This window comes from Bicyclus anynana, chromosome 12 (assembly GCF_947172395.1).
Source record: "Bicyclus anynana chromosome 12, ilBicAnyn1.1, whole genome shotgun sequence".
NCBI lineage: Eukaryota > Metazoa > Arthropoda > Insecta > Lepidoptera > Nymphalidae > Bicyclus > Bicyclus anynana.
In genome coordinates, this window is record NC_069094.1 from 7975082 (window position 1) to 7994289 (window position 19208).

At 35.7% G+C, this 19208-nt stretch overlaps 1 protein-coding gene across 1 annotated transcript in view; it reads left to right on the top strand.

Annotated features, from left to right (window-relative positions):
* The window catches only part of LOC112042855 (short neuropeptide F), a 63204-nt gene extending 44595 nt beyond the window's left edge, over positions 1-18609 (top strand). Inside the window, exons 2-6 of the mRNA XM_024078031.2 lie at positions 4021-4113; positions 11147-11313; positions 14073-14183; positions 16833-16919; positions 18001-18609. Coding sequence (XP_023933799.1) covers positions 4023-4113; positions 11147-11313; positions 14073-14183; positions 16833-16919; positions 18001-18057 — 513 coding nt within the window. The 5' untranslated portion in view covers positions 4021-4022 and the 3' untranslated portion in view covers positions 18058-18609. The remainder of the gene's footprint in view (positions 1-4020; positions 4114-11146; positions 11314-14072; positions 14184-16832; positions 16920-18000) is intronic.
* Positions 18610-19208: the final 599 nt, after the last annotated feature.

Sequence of the window (19208 nt, forward strand, 5' to 3'; positions counted from 1 at the left end):
TAGCTAGAAGTTCCACTCAAAAACAAAGCCGTAATAACATTAGCATATTACTCGCAGCAAGATCTAAGTAAAACAGTTCCAAGCTTCCGCCGTTCCAGCGTTATTCAATGAAAGAGTTATTTTGAGAGGTATTTTTAGAAAATACTTCCAAACTTAATAGACGTGGGTATTCATTATTTTAATCTTTGGTAGATGGGATGAATATTCCTTATCCACTTTTTTAGAATCTACATTTTGAATAATTTTGTTGTTAGTATTACTTGGATTTAACATATTTAAATGAATGTTGAGGGTAGTTTTGAGTAGGCGAGAGTGGCATATAGGAGTACAAAGGAAACTACGAAGATACAGCTCATCAGACGAAGTCCTGTCATGTCTATTTCTGCCGTCAACTCGGAAGGCAAGTTTGACGGTAAATTAAAGACATACCCGTAGGTGTTACGTTTATGTCTCAGATTATTGGTGTTCCTTGCCTTGTGAAGTTTTGCTCTGTTATAGGATTTAACATGATTTTACCAATTTTTCTTTTCCTACTTTTTCTTTACGTATTTCGTTTTGTACTTATATTTTATATCAACTATGAGAAGCATAGATGAGGTACATAGACTTCGTCTGCCCTTAGAATTCTTTAATCCGGCCCAATCGCAAGCAAGTTCTTAGCGGCCGTCTATAAACTATAACCTACTTCCCTGTCAAATTTCATATATTTCGTGATGAGTGCCTTTCGCCTTTATATATTTAGATTATTCATCATCATCAGCATTATCAGCCTTTTTTAACAGCCTACTACAGTACCAAGCCTCACTCTTTATAGAACGGGATATATTTAGAAATTCAAAAATTAAAATCTCTGCATTGGACATTCAAGCATACAGCGCTCTGTTACGTGACACCTTGGTAATACAAGTAGATGAATGAGACGCGATGCAAAAACCGCTACGTGTTTCCCCCGACAGGGGCTGTGATAAGCGTGATTGATGACGTCACGGCGTGGCGGCACGAGGGGTCATTACGCGTGTACGAGGGCGCGTTGTCCTACTTGTTGAACGTTGTGACTCGGCTGTGACATCTCACTTTCATAAAACGTGTATACATGATACGGGTGTTCCGATTTTGATACATGACGTCTTGTCTGGCACAGTTGTCTTCGTTCTCGATCGAAAACAGTGACCTTTTATAAAAAATAGACTCACGACCTAACATATCATATCGTCATATCTGCCGAAGAACGTTCAGTACAGGACATAGGTCTTTTGTAGGGACTTCCAAACATCACGATTCTGAGTCGCCTGCATCCAGCGAATCCCTGCGACTCGCTTGATGTCGTTAGTCCACCTGGTGGGGGTATAGACCGTCACTAAGTTTTCTAGTACGGGGTCTCCATTTCAGCAGCTTGGGACCCCAATCGGCTCTTGGAACTATGTGCCCCGCCCATTGCCACTTCAGCTTCACGACTCGTTGAGCTATGTCGGTGACTAACAACGTCCTCACTGAATGAGTGCCAAAAACAACTTTTGGGTAGACTTTTCAAGTAGTCGCATTGCAAATACAACCTTAAACGAAACATTTTCACATGCTTTAAGCTTGTTTTGCTCTGAATTTAGTGTTTTATTGGAAACATCTATAATATTGAACTATATGAGAAGATATTTAAAAGACATTTTCATTTTCCTTAACTAGTTTAAAACTTTCTATGTGATTGTGTCTCCATTTATAATAACATCTCGATGATTGAAAACTTATTTTTTTAAATATTAGCTATCATTTAGACGCAGACAGAGTGGGTCGATTCCCAGTTTAGGATTTCATATTTTCTAATTTGGTTAAGGTCTAGTCTAGGTGGTCTCCACTGCTCGTAGCTAGTTACCACCCTATCAGCAAAGACCACGAAGCGATTTTATTCTCCAATGCGATGGCGCGTAGAAACCTTCAGTTATGGGTTCAAAAATCTTTAATACCTCTTTCAAGTCAGTTGGCTTCCATCTCTGCATCGTAATTTTATAACAGTCAAGGGCTAATTATTTTAAACATGATATATTTCCCTTTCCATTCCGATTTAAACGAAAAGCAAATTCAGAAGGTAGAAGTTTCCGTGTTTTAGAATTTTGAAGCACAATAGGTATTGACCTTACCATTATATAACCGTTTACGTCTCGTTTGTAATTACACACAGGTACACAAATATGTGTGCATATTTAAGTGGTTTGCCAAACATTACAAATGTGTAAATGAAAATGAAACAATTAAATTAAAGCCGGGGATAAAAGCAGCAACCCATCGACGGTTCAACTGCCTCAGGCTTAACAATGTTGAAATGCCCCTTTAGGCTGTCGCACTTCGATTTGCCCACAAATGCCCTTTTTTAGCATTCCGTACATCCAACGAAAAAATTAAACATATCGCCGTTCCCGGAGAATAAAATAATTACAAAATGTAAATTTTTCAGGAAAAACAGATTTTTGACGATTGTCGAAAAGTAATAGACTTAATATAATGGAATAGAGATAAAATAGAAATGAATGTTATTTAAACGGGTACATACCACGATAAAACGACGAGATTTTTATTGTCGATATTAATAAAAATCTCGTCGTTTTATCGTGGTATGTACCCGTTTAAATAACATTCATAATGAACAACCACGAAATAAGTTTAAAATCATTAGTAAAATAGAAATGATATAATAGGTTTCCTTAAACTGTATTGACAAAAGCCAAGATGTAATATTAAAGCTTTAAATTAAAAAATAAAACGTTGCTGAAAATGTATTTTTTTAATCATTGTATTTTAGGTAATGTCGATTGCCTTTTTATTCTACTGGTTTTTAAGCACCAAGATGACTTTAATGGCTTTAAATAAATATTGTAAAACTTTAAATTCTCATAAATATTGTAAAATTTCTTTTTCATTGTTAAATTATTTTAAGTGTTAAAATTTTGTGTTTCTTCTTTTTGATTGACTTTTTAATGACGACTTTTAATAATAATATACATGCCAGGTTTTCATCTCCTGAAAGTTAAGCCTATCAAAGTGAAGAGACTTAAATAATAAATAAGCCTGTAACGTTTTCAATAAGAATTACCGACTTGTAAGATCAAAAAAGCGATGTGAAATTCAATATTTACGTAAGTATTAGAGAGGAGCGTCCTCGAGCTACCTGTCTTCATTACAACTGTATTGTGATTTAAGGTTCGAACCTTTCTGACAAATAAATTGATTTTTATATGTTATTTGCCCTTCATTCGGAGATAACAGTAGGAAGTAATGTAATTATATTACCTATAGCCTGACCGACCTGACCTGAGTGGAAAATATTGTATGGTGTGAATAATGTACTCGTACCTACTAAAAACAAAAAAAAAATAATTCAATAAGTCCTAGGTACCAGTCCATCACACGACACTTCTCATCAGTCTAGGCTACCTATTGATTATAAAAAAATAATAAAATCATAGAGATTGAAATTTCTATCAGTATAACCATTCATATGCATTACGCTTCGTCTCACGATTTTAGGATTTTTTATTCTTTACAATGACTACGATCTCACCTGATGGTAAGTGATGATGCAATCTTAAATGGAACTCCTTCCGGTTTCTACACGACATCGTGCTAAATGCCAGAGGGGTGGTAACTAGCCACGGCCGAAGCCTCGAAACAGCCAGACCTGGACCAATAACGAAAGCCTAAATTGACCCCGTTGGAGATAGAACTAAGGACCTTCGTCTTGTAAATCCACCGCGCATACCACTGAGCCTCGGAGACCGTCAAAACTACTTTTAAGCAGTCTGTGCTTGTTAGTAGAAATTGGTTAATTTTTTGATTTTTCTGCCAGGACACACACAAGTCGCCAGTCTTGTAAATTTCTCTCAGGGTAGATTGATGTACCACACTTTGGAAATGAGAAATAGATCATAGACTACAAGTTTGAGCATACAATTGTGCACCAAAATGTCGGCCGGCGGCCGGTAGGACTTTTTTGGTATTTACAAAATTTGCAGTGGTTTTTATTTGTTCCAGATATGTCCCGGAACACGATGCTGGCTTTGGCACTTTACGGTTTCACAGCGATATGCATGTTCCCCGTATCTTCGGCACAATCGCAATATGAAGGTAATATTATAACTAAATATGTATTTTCTTGCGATTAGTAATAGTCCGTCTATTACTAATTGCAAGGAAATAAGCCCGTGACATTCGTCATTTTATAAAATCTGAAAGTTTGTCAGCCTATTAAGTAAGTACGGTAGCCTATTATGGAGTTTGGGCCGTGGTGGCTTTGGGAGGTAGCAGGTTTTAAGGACCTAGATTTTCAACCGTCTAAGTATAAAGCGTATATAGGGTGATCTTTTAAATATGTAAATGTATATGTGTATTAAGTGTAGTGCGATGTTTCATGTGTTTCTCCTTTGTATTGAATTTTTTTATTACCTATAGTCAACAATAGTCGCAAAATTCAGGAAGATTGTTTCAGACAAAGAAATAGTATAATTTATTAATTATTTACTTTTTTCGCTTCTAGCGGTGGAAAAAAACTACAGATTTTATAAAAGTTATAAAAACCAAGTTATAATAAAGCAATTTTTGTAACATTGGCTTACTGAAATTGTCAGAAAATGTATGCGATAAGAGATTAATTTCCGTCAAAATAAGTAAAAAATTAATCAAGCTCGTAACTCGAGAACTAAAATATAAGAATTTTATGTTGTATATTGTTCTTGAAATGTAATGTTCGTGAATAATCTTCTTAGTATGTATCACAGTCAGTATATATTGTTTAATACAGTACGGCTCGTGGTAACAGAGTGTATTAAGTATTCAATTTTACGACTGCTGTAAATTCTCCACATGCACCGCAAGAGAAATAATTTGGTTTACGGAAGATGAATTAAGAACGGTCATTCATTTGCGTAATGACTTATGTACCTAGTTATTATAAGAAATAACAGCAAAATGTTATTTAAGCGAATAAATTGTGGGTTTTGCCACCATTACCTAAGGTGGCAAAAACATTTGTCATTTATGTACTGTTAAGGTAGTAAGATAATTAGATGTTATTTTAGGTGAAGATACAATAATTATTGATATACATTCAGAGACGTGATAGCCCAGTGGATATGACCTCTACCTTCGATTCGGAGGGCGTAGGTTCGAATCCGGTTCCAGACATGCACTTCCAACTTTTCAGTTATGTGCATTTTATAAATTAATTATCACGTGTCTCTAACGGTAAAAGAAAAACATCGTGAGGAAACCTGCACACCTGAGAATTTTCTTAATTTTCTATGTGTGTGAAATCTGCCAATTCGCAATGGGCCAGCGTGGTGGACTAAGGCCTAACTCCTCTCATTCAGAAAAGAGACTCGAGCTGAATAGTGAGCCGAATATGGGTTGTTAATGATGATGACATGGATATTCGATAGATACAGATAACCGGTACTTTACTAACAAAGAAGCATTTTTTTACCCCCGACGCAAAAAGAGGGGTGTTTTATGTTTGACGTCGATGTCTCTGTCTGTCTGTGGCATCGTATCTCTCAAACGGATGTACCGATTTCGTATTCGGGTTCAACAGAACCCACTTAAGGGTATACAACCCAACTCTACTTAAATTCAATTGGGTTGATTCATAAACTATAGATAAGAATTTTTGGCGTAGGGGAAACATATTATGATATTTAAGGTCGCCATTGACGGTCAATTATTCTCACGTTTCTAAAAAGCAAACGGCAGTACCCACGCGGCATACTATACAAGTCATGTACGCAGTGACCAACACACGATCAATAGTCGTGGGTGCTACAGAACCGTGAGAATAATTGACCGTTTGTGGCTAGCATTAAATTACTTGATTCAGGTTTTGTTTCTTATATTATTGTGTACATTTGAATGTCAACGAATAACAATGGTAATGGTATATATTATATATAGATAGGTACTAATAGAAAAATATTTATAAAATGATCGATACTGAACCCTGTTAGATTGAAACCCATAATTGGCAAGGGCTAGTCCGGTAACAGCTGTGCCTCAAAATCACAATTGACCCTATGAGACATCCTTTACGAAAGCAATCCATCAATCATATATGTTGACGTGATGGAAAATGGGTCTACGTCTTTTTATTTTTTCTTTTTTTATAACGAAAAATACTACCTCCTAGTCCTACTTATTAACCGACTTAAAAGGTGGAGGTTCTCAAGTTGACCGGTATATTAAATCACAATTTATGTTCCACATTTGTGGAACATAAATTGTGATTTAAGAATTATGAAATTACTCACATTAAAGGTTAAAGAAATAATGGAAATTGAATGCATTTGTAATGAGTGTCCAAAACTTTAAGTCGATCAATTCCAAGTTATATTTATGAAAAATTAATAGTACCTCCAAGTACGTAGACTACAACTTAAATAAAAACTATGACAATTTCAATCCTTTGGCATTATTAAATAGAGTTGAAATTTTCAATCAAGTCTGTAATTTTTCTAGTTATATTCACAAAAATTAGTGCAGTAAGCCTAAAATGGGGATGTAAGATAACATTATTTTTCATGCGGATAAAGTGGATTAAAAAAAAATAGGGCAGGCAGTGGTTCTATGGAATGCATGGTGCACGCCACGGCTGGACAACATGTCAAATAGTCCGTGTCACCAAATAGTCAAACCCTCTTAATTATATCAAGGTAAAATAGGGCCGCTATAAATCAAAACTACGAGTAAATGAGCTCGTGTCACGTGATACGATATGAATTAAGTAGTTAATGATACGTCAAATCATAGACTACTTGTGTTGGAATCGGACTTGAAAACATTTATGTAAATCTATATACAGGGTGTGGGTTCAAATCCGGTCAGAGGCATGCACCTCCAACTTTTCAGTTGTGTGCATTTTAGGAAATTAAATATTACGTGTCTCATACGGTGAAGGAAAAACATCGTGAGAAAACCTGCATACCTATCAGAGAATTTTTTAAATTCTCTGCGTGTGTGAAGTCTGCCAATCCGTATTGGGCCAGCGTGGTGGACTATTGGCCTGACCCCTCTCATTCTGAGAGGAGACTCGAGCTCAACAGTGAGAATATGGGTTGATAATGATGACGATGATGAATGATATGAAAAATTCTAATTAAAATAAAACATTCTTATGATAACGAAAATTGAAACAGGAGTTTAGTTAGTAAAGTAACTTGAACTATTCAATTACATTACACGATATGTAATTTGGGTTTAGGTACCTACCTAAAGGTAACATTTAAAATTACTGTTCGCATTTCTGCTGGAATAAAGCTTTTCATCCCCTAATTAAATGAAGCGGTTTAACGAACTATTTGCATATTATATTACGGGAATAGTATGTTAATGAAGAACGCGCTTTGGAGTTGACTATTCAAAATTAAAATGAAATTTGTTAAGTCGTAATATATTCTTAAATTTTACTTAACTAATTGTTATCAACTTCTTCGTCGTCTAAAGTTATAGTTCAATAGAACTAAATGTCTATATAGTCTGGAAAGTTTGTTGATGACACTCCCATGATATGCGGGTGACGGGGGAAAGATTGCGCGGATCTGAAATCATGAGTGCGAGGAAGGTGATCAGTTGTGGGTTTTTTTGCTCATCGCTACACGCCCCCCGGCCCGCGCGCACTATCGGGGGTGTTACGAACGAATTTTCCAGGCTATAGGTACCTTAATAGGTTTTTTTAAAAGGTCGCATTACGAAATCTTTAAAACCGCTAGATGGAATTTGGCATGGAGGTAGTTTATAGTTAGCAGACGTATAATAAGAACGGTTTTTGCAAGGGGGCCGGATTAAAAATGCATAAAGGCGGACGAAATCGTGGAAGTTCGCTAGTCTAGTATAAAAAGCACTTTTGTCGTTTATGTATTATTTAATTGTTATTATATACCTACTTACCTATATAGTGTTTAGCTTTACAAATATTTTGTAACGTAGGCAATGGAAAATAACGTCGAATAATAGAAACAAAATACAAAAGACTGACGCTTTAAACTTTAAATTACGAAGTAGGCATTAAAGTCCTTAAATATAATGAAAAACGTGACGGTATAACTCCAGTTACAATGTTCTAAACTTAACAATGGAATCCGTGATTTCTATAGCTTTACCTTGTGGGGCGGACTTTGGATATACCGAATAAATTGGACATCATAAAACTTGAAATCCTTACACTGGGGAAACAAATTGTTTGCGATATACAAGCCGAGCTAACGCCTCCACGTTTAACGTACAAGTCCTTCGGGAATAAGGGTGATTACAGTCCGAGATGAACTCGACTTGCAGATAGTTAGTGGATTAGATTTCTGTCCAATTAGCCTTAGATAATCAGATGTACTAGCAGGATGATCTAAGTAATCATACAAACCGCAATCTAGGTAAATCGTTAAAGTAAAATGTTTTAAAAATGCAAATACAGTTTCAGACTCATGTCAAACAAACCTATACTTTAGCACATTATGTTTTAGTACTCATATTACATATAGATCTTTTCAGTCTCATGTTTTCTTATGTACATTATACATGTTCAGCCTAATGTATTCTTTTATTAATGGGAGTAGCTCTCCTGGACAAGTTGTCTCTACTATTTAAAAAGTCGATGTAATTACGAGATTTTACACTATTCATCAAAGTTATATTCGTATTCAAATACTATGAAGTTACCAAGCGAGGTTCGGATGCAAAGCGAAAGTTTCACCGGACATAATTATTTCATAAGATGAAAATAAATTGTTAATAATTACGGAATTCGTGTAGTTAGTTCGAAAGCGTTTATATATAAAAAAATAAAATATATGAATCATCTATCACAAAAAAATACATGAGATTGTTTTTGCCCATCTTCGTCGTAATACGACATCTGGGTAAACCTACTTGTTTAAAAAATATCCATTTTCACTACTTTTGCTCAAAAACACTGTCATATTACCACTCCACAGCGGGGCTAAACAAGCATATTAGCCTCTAGGGGCTAAAGTAATTTTGTTTTTTAAATTCTTGTCTGTTACGAGTACTAGCCAAGTACTAGCCTACTATAAAACGGAGGAGGTTTTATTCGAAAATAGAATCATTATAGGTAAGGCACTGATTGTTTTGAAAAATAAATAAAAAACTTTAAATTGGAATGAAATGCAGCGTTCTTGTCTGTGGAATGCGTTTATTTTTTTATTTAATTTATATTGAGTTGCGAATAGAGCGAGATTTGAAGACATGGGACATCCTTTACGGTGTAATACCTTTGCCTCTTTCTCATGAGAAAAAAATAAAATTAAAAAGTGAGAATTTAAAAAACAATTGGCGTGAATAATACACACTTGATTTTTTTCAGAAATTCATTGTCAATTTGTGACCGTAACTTACATATTTTTCAACAATAATTGTTATTATTGTCTTTTTCTAGTGAGAATGGTGATCCTAATTTGGAGATGGATGAAATTTTCAATCTGTTACCATCAAAGTCGAGACGCATTTACTTAAATAGGTACTTACCTACGAAAAATTTTATAAGTGGAGAAAACAACAACGAATGGATTCACTTACGAAAGGAGTTTTTTTAAACTATTATCTCCCACGTTTATCTTACATACTTATTATTTATCTTCACAGTAATCGGAAATTATGTTACTGGGTAAAAAAAGCATCTATCAGCATAATATCCAAAATTGTAGACTTTGTATATTTAATTTTCAATTAAAATAAATCATTGAATATTGTACTAAACTATTTTATTTTCTCGCAATCGTAGTGAAAAGCAGAGTGTAACACGTGGGGCTAAAATGGGTAAACCCATTATAGACTCGGTTTCTATTTAGGCGGCCTAAAAATACCTCGTATATAATGGGTCTGTTTAGCCCCTTGTATAACAATCTACTATTTTTTTATGTACATGAATAATAAAAACATGTCTACATGTTTAAAAATTATCTATTTATTTTTATTTTTTTACGTACATAAATAAAACTAATTATTCATGTACATAAGAAAATAAATGAGATTACTTCTTGTCCATCTTCGACGTAATACGATATTTGGGTATACCTACTCGTACATGTTTAAAAATTAATATTTCGATAGACAGCTATTTTTGTGTAATTATCAACATTAAACCTAAATTACTGACTAGACAAAATAGTTTCAAGAAACTTATATGTGTGTCTTGTAGAGTCAATGTTTACGTTACTTTTTGTATAATATTTGACCAGTGAAGTAAGAGTAAACATTATCATTTTTATAATGATAGGTTTAATAAATATTTACTGTCTGATCAACGTGGATGTTACGGTCATTAACATGGCGGAAAGTTTTACTTTTTTTCCATGCATCGTGCAATCAGTCAAAAAGACTACCTATGAGCAGATGGGTTTTAGGTTGGAAGTTAATATGTGTATCATAAATGTAATATAAGTTAATATAGTATCCCCCATTGGAGACATTCATATTGTTGTTCATTAACGACCAAAGTGACTAAATGGACATCTGAACTAAACAAGACTTCCACTTTAAAGTTCGATTTAAATACGCAGACTAATCAATAATATACTACAATAATTACTCTGTGTTTAAATACAGAATACAGTATCTTGTCAGCCGATAGACGTCCACTGCTGGACATAAACCTCTTGCATGGACCTCCAAGCACAACGATCTCGAGCCGCCAGCATCCAGCGGCTCCCTGCAACCCGCTTGATATCCTCGGTTCACCTAGTGGGGGGTCGACCAACACTGCGCTTTCCGGTGCGGGGTCGCCATTCCAGCACCTTGGGACCCCAACATTTATTGGCTCTTCGAACTATGTGGCCAACCCATTGCTACTTTAGCTTCGCGACTCGCTGAGCTATGTCAGTGACTTTGGTTCGTCTGCGGATCAGGATTGGATCCCGGATTCGATCACGCAGAGAAACTCCAAGCATAGCTCGCTCCATCGCCCGCTAAGTGTTTTGATCCTTCTAATAAGGCCCATAGTCAGTGATTAAGTCTCGGTTCCGTAAGTCATCACTGGCAACACGCACTGATCGAAGACTTTCGTCTTCAAGCACTGAAGAATTTCAAATATTTTCAATGAGACAGTTATTATACTTGGTTTTTTAAATTTACTTATTATTATTAATAAGAAGTTGTTTATCAGTGGCAGACAGTCGCAGCGGCTGGGACGCACTAGGCGGGCTGTACGCGCTGCTGGCACAACACGACGCGCTGGGTGGACACGCGCTCGCTCGCAAGTCGGTGCGCTCGCCCTCGCGCCGCCTGCGCTTCGGACGACGCTCCGACCCTGACATGCCTCCGCAAGCGCCTGTGAGTATTCTCTAACGCAACAGGACGCGCTGGACGGACACGCGCTCGCTCGCAAGTCGGTGCGCTCGCCCTCGCGCCGCCTGCGCTTCGGACGACGCTCCGACCCTGACATGCCTCCGCAAGCGCCTGTGAGTATACTCTAACGCAACACGACGCGCTGGGCGTACACGCGCTCGCTCGCGAGTCGTTGCGCTCGCCCTCGCGCCGCCTGCGCTTCGGAAGACGCTCCAACCCTGACTTGTCTCCGCAAGCGCCTGCGAGTATACTCCATAGTAGAGGCGCCCATGATGTTAAAAGAGTACTTACTCCAGTGTCGCCGGGAATTAGGTTTGGTAGAATAGATAATAGGAAGACTATAGGTACTAAAGCCATATTCAATGTGCACTGTTTACCAACAAAGTGGAAAAAACTGCAGATTTTACAGACAATTTTATTTTTTTGCCATTTTATAATTCATTTCCATCAAAATAAAATAAAATTAACCGCACTCGTGGCTCAAAAACAGAAACTCGTACTTACCCGTTTGAGCTTTACGAGCTACTTAGGTGTTTTTTCAAAGACACTGCGACAAAAATATTAAAACATTGCGCATACATAAAATAATCGTAAAGCCATCTCATCATACGTCTTACAGATACTATCATGTAACATTTTTTGATGTTACAATAAACTGGATATGAAACCCTTGAGACAATATTATACGGCTAAGACCTGAACGGCGATCAGAAATAAAGAAGCATTTATTAAAATTCTAACGGACGCCTGTGACTTCGTCCGCCTTTAGACCTCCTTAATCCGGCCCTGTCGCTAAATCCTAAATATAAACTACATCCCTGATAAATTTCATCTTTGTCCGCTAGTATTTAATAAAATATGGAATGTCCATTCTATTACATAATATATCTTCAATTTTATTATCGTAAATATCAAGTTACCAATTCGGGTGGTGAATGTGTGATCTTTTAGACTACCAAGTATAAGCTTCTTTACGAACATCCGTTCTCCACTATCTTGATATGCAAAATAATACAAAGAAACGTACAAAATCGTGAAGGCAGATAAGAAACTGCAAACCTGTTGTACATTACATTTAAGAGGATAATGCCAACAAAAGTAGATCCGTAATTTAAGCCTCAAACTGTCTAAAAAGGATTCCTTTTTGCACCACTTACCAATCGTCGACCAAACAAGATCTAAATCTCATGTGATTCGCAATTTCTGGCTATAAGCTTAGCGAAATTTCGGATCTATTCGTATGAGTACTTTCTTCTACTATTTATACTAAGTCCTTGGCGGCGTCTGTCTGTTTAGGATAAACTTAAAAAGCAAGCATTTCATGTGGTTTTCATTAGGGACGTTCACTTCTTAGGGAACGTACGTAGTACAAAAACCGAACCCTTATAACATCACTCGCGCACATTTTAATGTATGTCTGTTTTCTACGAATGTACAAAACCAATCCAGTTGTAATTTCGTACACATATCAATTGTAGTGACCCAAATATAGGAATATGTATCTTTGAAAAAAATACAGTAGCTTTCAATTTGAAGATTTCCGGAAAATCTCAGAAATATTTGAATATGAAGGTCACTTTTGGGGTGCAAGATGCAAAAGTAGCAAGCTTCGAAAAATAACTTTTAACAATTAACTTACTCATTCCGATTTATCTTTTATAAAATGGTCGCATATTACATCGAATTTTTCACGAACGAAGTTGTGGACGACGAAGTCCTAGTTTGTTATATGTTATACAATATGTTAACTTAAATCGGGTCGAGTGAGCTGAGCATATAATTATGATCGAACTTCACTTCCAGGTAAGTTCGTTTGATCCTTAATTATTAGTACCATCAGCTTGCTGGTGTTCTATAACGGCATTATCATATTTCGTATTTTCAATTGGCAAAGAAAATCTGCGGAAGATAATGTAATTTGTATCACGTTTCAAATAAACTGGAATTGTATTAACAATTTCTTCATAAACAAATATTATTTTTGATATTAATTGTTAATGTAAAATACGATACGAAATAAAATAATTTAAAGAGATTGAACTACATCTTCTTAAAATTTTACTTATTTTTAAAAATTGCAAAAAGGACCTCATTGATTTTTACAGAAAAATAATTAATAACAATATTATTATTAATATTTTGTGTCCATGACGCCAAAGCTAGCCATTCACCATCCAATACATTCATGTGCATCGCAAGTTGGTCGCAGTGTGCATGATGTCACGAACAAGGACATCGCGACCAACACACGATCAGTTTTATTGGATGTCGCACGTGAACTTATTGGCTAGTGGCTTGCATAAGTAAGTCTTTTCTTTTTAGAGCACGTGTTAACTGTCCTCTTCTATAAATCTCAATAATACCTACTTATTTATTGCTTGTTATGCCGATTATGGATAACCGGCAACTTCTTTGGCATGTCATGGAAAATTAATCAATTTATTGGATTTATTTCGCTGCTACAATACGATTGAAGATCACTCATCATCAGCATCATGATTTTTTTAAGTGTCGAGGGCTCTATAAGGGACCGTTACGGCGTCACCGGGGGGTTTGGGCGAGCGCAGAAGCATCGCCTGATGAGACATGAAAGAAAAACAGAGGACGGAACGACTCTAAAAACGTCTCCAGTGAGACTCGGACCTCGGCTCCGCATCATGATTCATGACAATTAGTTTTAATGACCAACAACATTGGCCGGCTTTTGTTGTCAAGATATAACTAATATTGGCAAATTGTCTCAGCTGGACGAGTTGGACGAGCTGCTGACTCTGCGCGAGGTGCGTACGCCGGTGCGCCTGCGCTTCGGACGACGATCGGACGAGCGCGCCGTGCCACACATTTTCCCACAGGAGGTAATTACTTACAGTACTCGGTAGCACTTTTCTAGCGCGACGGTATTTCAAAGTAATCCCCATCGCTGATTTTAAAATTTTAATCATTATAGCTTTTCAGAAATAAATTTTGACTACGTAAAGTTTTAGGTTCCCTTCATAACTGTTTTTTGTGTTCACGTAGTGAAAGGAGATGGTCCATTTCAGGTCCACTCTTGTACCCCATATCATTGAAATTTAAAAAATACAAGGATTTTATTAAAATTTATTAAAGTGAATAAATCTAACTAAATAATAAGAAATAAATAAAATAAAAACCCAAATTTTTGAGTTATATCAAGATGGCGCCCTTACAGCAACTGTGATATGACAATTGACAGCAAACGTCAAATCGATTACTGCATCTATCCGCCAATAATACCCATAGTAGTGTAGCACTTCTTGGGAGATAATGACTATTATTTTGAAAGAATTAAAGTAAATTCGTAGATTTGTATAATCAAAAATAGTAAAAAAAATATCTTTTATTTCCGCTAGGGTACAATGACTAATCCTGGGCTCCATACAATTGTGGACCATCTCCTTTAACGAGTTTCAGTAAAAAATATGAGAGAATAAATTTGTTTGTGTTAGAAAGACAGCTTAAAACAGCATATTATTGCAATTATTTTGTTATTTAAATAGGTAGGTACAGCTTCTGAAAGCTACTAATAGAATTAAACTATAATTATCTTTTTACAAACCTCATTAATTGACAACATTATATCACAGTCAAAGATGATAACTCTATAGCTTGTCATCATCTAAATTACGCTCTACTCAGAGGGACTTTGTGAAGGTATCGTAGGTAGGTAGGGCAGTGACAGGAAATACAGTCGCCGGTCGCCGCCGGAAGTCCATTGCACAGCCAAACGGCAAGCACGCAGTAAAAAGAAGGATCCAAAGGGCCTCTGGATACAATATTACTGATGCAGTTCTTAATAATGTAGAGCTACGTATCTATTTATTGTTGGTTTACTTTTAGGAACTATATTTTAGTAGTTATGCAGATTGAACAATAACTTCCGTTAGGCTTAATTAAATCATGACATAACTTGACGTTTCAAAAGTGCTTGTAAACTAAGCCTATTAAAAAAACGTTCAAATATAGTATGAAGTTAAATGAAGGTCTATTTCCAACGCCCAAAATTGAAGTTCCAAAGGCGCCTTGGTCCGAGAAGAACCCAAACTCAGTCAAGGTTTATTATTTTGTGTCTACCATCATTTTTTTATTTAAATAGCACCGTTGATAAAAAAAAAATATTTTTTTAAAATATTATAACTTACACATTACTTTAAAAATTGCTTTCACCCAATAAAAGTTTACATATTTTTTCTTGTCGGCGAAATCGCGAGCGTCTGTTAGTTTTTTTGAAATAAAATACCCACAAAAGAACTACGTCCAGTGATCGAGACTACATAAAAAGTGTAATATGTCATGAAGTCCCGTAACGAACTCATTCACACTAACAAACTACTATTCGCTGTTACGACAATGGCGCTATTTTACGGCGAATAGTCCAATTTTTATTTGCCGAGACGTCCAGACTGTGCAATATGTTGTGCAATAACTCTTGTATTGTTGAAAGCACTTGAATTAATGGGTGTAACTTTTATATTAGAAACAAAACTTTGATTAAGTTTTGTTGTAAGATAATATTCAAACTTATTTTAAGTAATCGAAAGGCATTGAGTACACACTATTTGAAAGCACAACTAATAGGTACAAGTGAAACGTTAGATAGATATTTAGTTTTTAACTGACTTCTAGAAAGAAGGAGGTTCTACGTTCGGCTGTATGTTTTTTTTATGTGTGTGAGTGTGTGTAGTATATTTGAGGATTGATTTTGAAAATTCTTTTTTGGTTGGAAAGGTTCCACAGGGTGGTCCCATTTTTTTCTTGTCAGGATCTCATGATGGAATCTTGGAGAATTCGAGGGGAAAAGGATAGAGACAGCTAGTACGTTTGTTAATTTCGTTTCTTTATTCTAAGAAATTTTAGTAAAAACTCGTAATCCCGGAATTGGGAAGTTGGTGAATTTACCTGTGTCTCGGAGAGGTATCATTAACATCTCATAGTAATCGTTAAATAGTCAAACATTAGTCAAAGTCAAAGTCAGAGTCATTCATTTATGTTTCAATTAAGCTAAATTTACAAGCAATTTTATAACGTCATGATTGAATAGTGATAAAAACGTCGAAAACTTATAATTAAAGTAACGAGAATTCCAAGTGCCCCATGAATCGAGAAGAGATCACAAAAAACTCAGCCAGGGTTTACTGTTATGCTAGCCACTAACCATTCAATAAGTTCACGTGCCTGCAGCGCTAACGGCAGGTCATCTAGGACATCTAGACAATGTTGGTCGCGATCTGCATGATGTCATGCAGAACGGGACTGCAGGCACGTGGGCTTATTGGATGGTGAATGGCTAGCATACAGAGGAAGGCCAGACTATGTAATAATGAATGAAATGTCCCTAGTTGGAAAAGCGAAGTTTTCAAACTATCTATTCGTATATCGAACTATTGCAATTATGACGAGACGTGGTGAGCACTCTAATCATCGCGTTATCGTTATGATGGTTGTTATTCTTTTTATTGTAGTTTTCACGAGTTTCTTTACTACAGGATCAGGACCGCGTGGGCCGAGCTCCGTCGATGCGTCTCCGATTTGGCCGACGATCTGACAACAACATGTTCTTACTGCCATATGAGGTGATTTCAATTTTAATTAATTTTATTTGTTGCGCGTTAAGACGCTTGTATATAAACAAATTACTGTATAAGAATAGGTACTTTTAACGGAGTGACAAGTTAACATCGAATTGAGACTAGGTATGTAATGCATTGTTTGACATGCATGGTACATGCATGTGCGACGGTTCGCGGTCGCCTTCCCGGCCGTCTCCTACCGTGCGTCGTAAGATGCTGAACATCCGAGAAGCATGTTGAAGAGACTTCAATATTCTGGAAGGGGGAAAATATTATTGTGCGCTCGACGCACGGTTCCAGTTCTCCTCTGTATTTTGGCGACCCTGACGACGCCGTCGTGGCCTGGGATACACTTGGGAAACTCGACCCATGCTCCACAGTAGAGGGGGCAAAGCTTTATCCTTAATAATAATAAGCGAGATTTGTTTGAGATTTCAGCTTTGTAAAGTCCATTTTAAGTATAATGAATAAATTTATATGTAATTTAGAATTTACAAATATAAAGGCAAAAGATTGTATGTTTCTATTTGCGTGGGTAAGTGTGTGTTACTATTTCATACCAACAACTACGAACCCAGGACCAATTTGGCTAAAATTTGGATTTGAATAAATTAGATAGACCCTGAATTAGGGACAATTTTAACACATAGGTTTTTTTTAACCCCAAAAAATTAAATGGTTCTTATAAAGAGAAAAACCGAATTTCACGTTGATCAATTTAGCTTGTATTTCGTACATAGAGCTTTCGGCGGTTGGTAGGTGTTTAATCAAGACCGTAGGAAAATCTGCTTTATTAGCAAACATTTTCATCATCATATCAGCCGATGGACGTCCACTACAGGGCATAGGCCTTTTGTAGGGACTTCCAAACATCACGATACTGAGCCACCTGCATCCAGCGAATCCCTGCGACTCCACTTTCTTTAATAGCGACCACCAGTCCACCTGGTGATCGCTATTAAAGAAAGGCAAAAGATAGAAATTGAAATGCATCTATAGAGATTGAAACTAGCGAGTTTCAATCTCTATAGATGCCTCTCTCCCTTTAGTGATGAAAATTACAAAAACCTTATTTCGTTTTCAGTCGGCTCTACCCAAGGAAGTGAAGGCAGGAAGCTCAGAAGACGATAGACAAAACTAAGCACACACGCGTATAGGTAAATTCATCTCCGCTCCAAACAACTTATTGTCAACAACTATAGGTAGTTCTAAGGCAAGATACTTATTATACTTACGGCTACATTCTAAGTGTCAAATTTTAAATATCAATTATCATAGATGTTATTTCAATTAACTACAAAAATTGTAAGCTATGTGTACATAATCAAAAATAGTGTATTATTATATTGAATGTTGTTAAATGTTATTATGTAATGCTGTATACGTTTCATTTGATTATTTATTTAATAAAACAAAAGAAAATTAATTTATTTTGGACTTTTATATGTTGCAATTAATTTTACATTTTATGAGCTGGGTAAATGTAAAATTCAATTGCTATAGTACTTGATAGATTCGATCTGACTTTAATTTTCTTACATTTTTCACCATTTGTAACAATATCGTATTTTTTATATTTTATGGGTTGAATTGATTATTATTATTTTAGCGCAATTATAAGTGAAAATATAGAAGCTAACCGTAATTGTGAAGTTTTATTTAAATACATCTCAATTGTTTTATTACTATTCTTGTACCTTCTATGGATATTGTATTTAGCTAAGTATAATTTATCCGAAATAAAATAATATTTATTAAATAAATTTTATCTTTTTATTTACATAATAATGTGTATTTAAAATCTTCCTAATCAAAAAATATCCTATTTATTATACATTACATTGCACTTCATATAATTAATTAAAATAATTAATTATCTTTAACAACTTTCTGAATAGAATTCCAAATGATTTCATAAAGTATTTAGCAACTTAAACATTTTCAAGGAGAGTGGTTTTCTTAGAGATTTGACTAATTATAATTTCATTAAAATTGCCTTCTGGTGTACAGAGATAGCAGTATTATAATGCAGTAAAGTTAAATATAACTTTATCACTTGAAAATGGTATCATACTTAGTCATTCGAATTAAGAGACTTTAGATCCTTTCAATTAAGATTTATTAATACAAGTCCAGAAAAGAAAATAATCTTTGGTACCTTAGTAAATTGTTACTTTCGAAAAGGGGAATGTCCACCGGCCCATACAGCATCGGTCCAGGAAACCCAGGTATACCCCCGTTTAAAAGTATATGGATATGATAATATGATGTATAAATAAGAGCCTGGTTAAT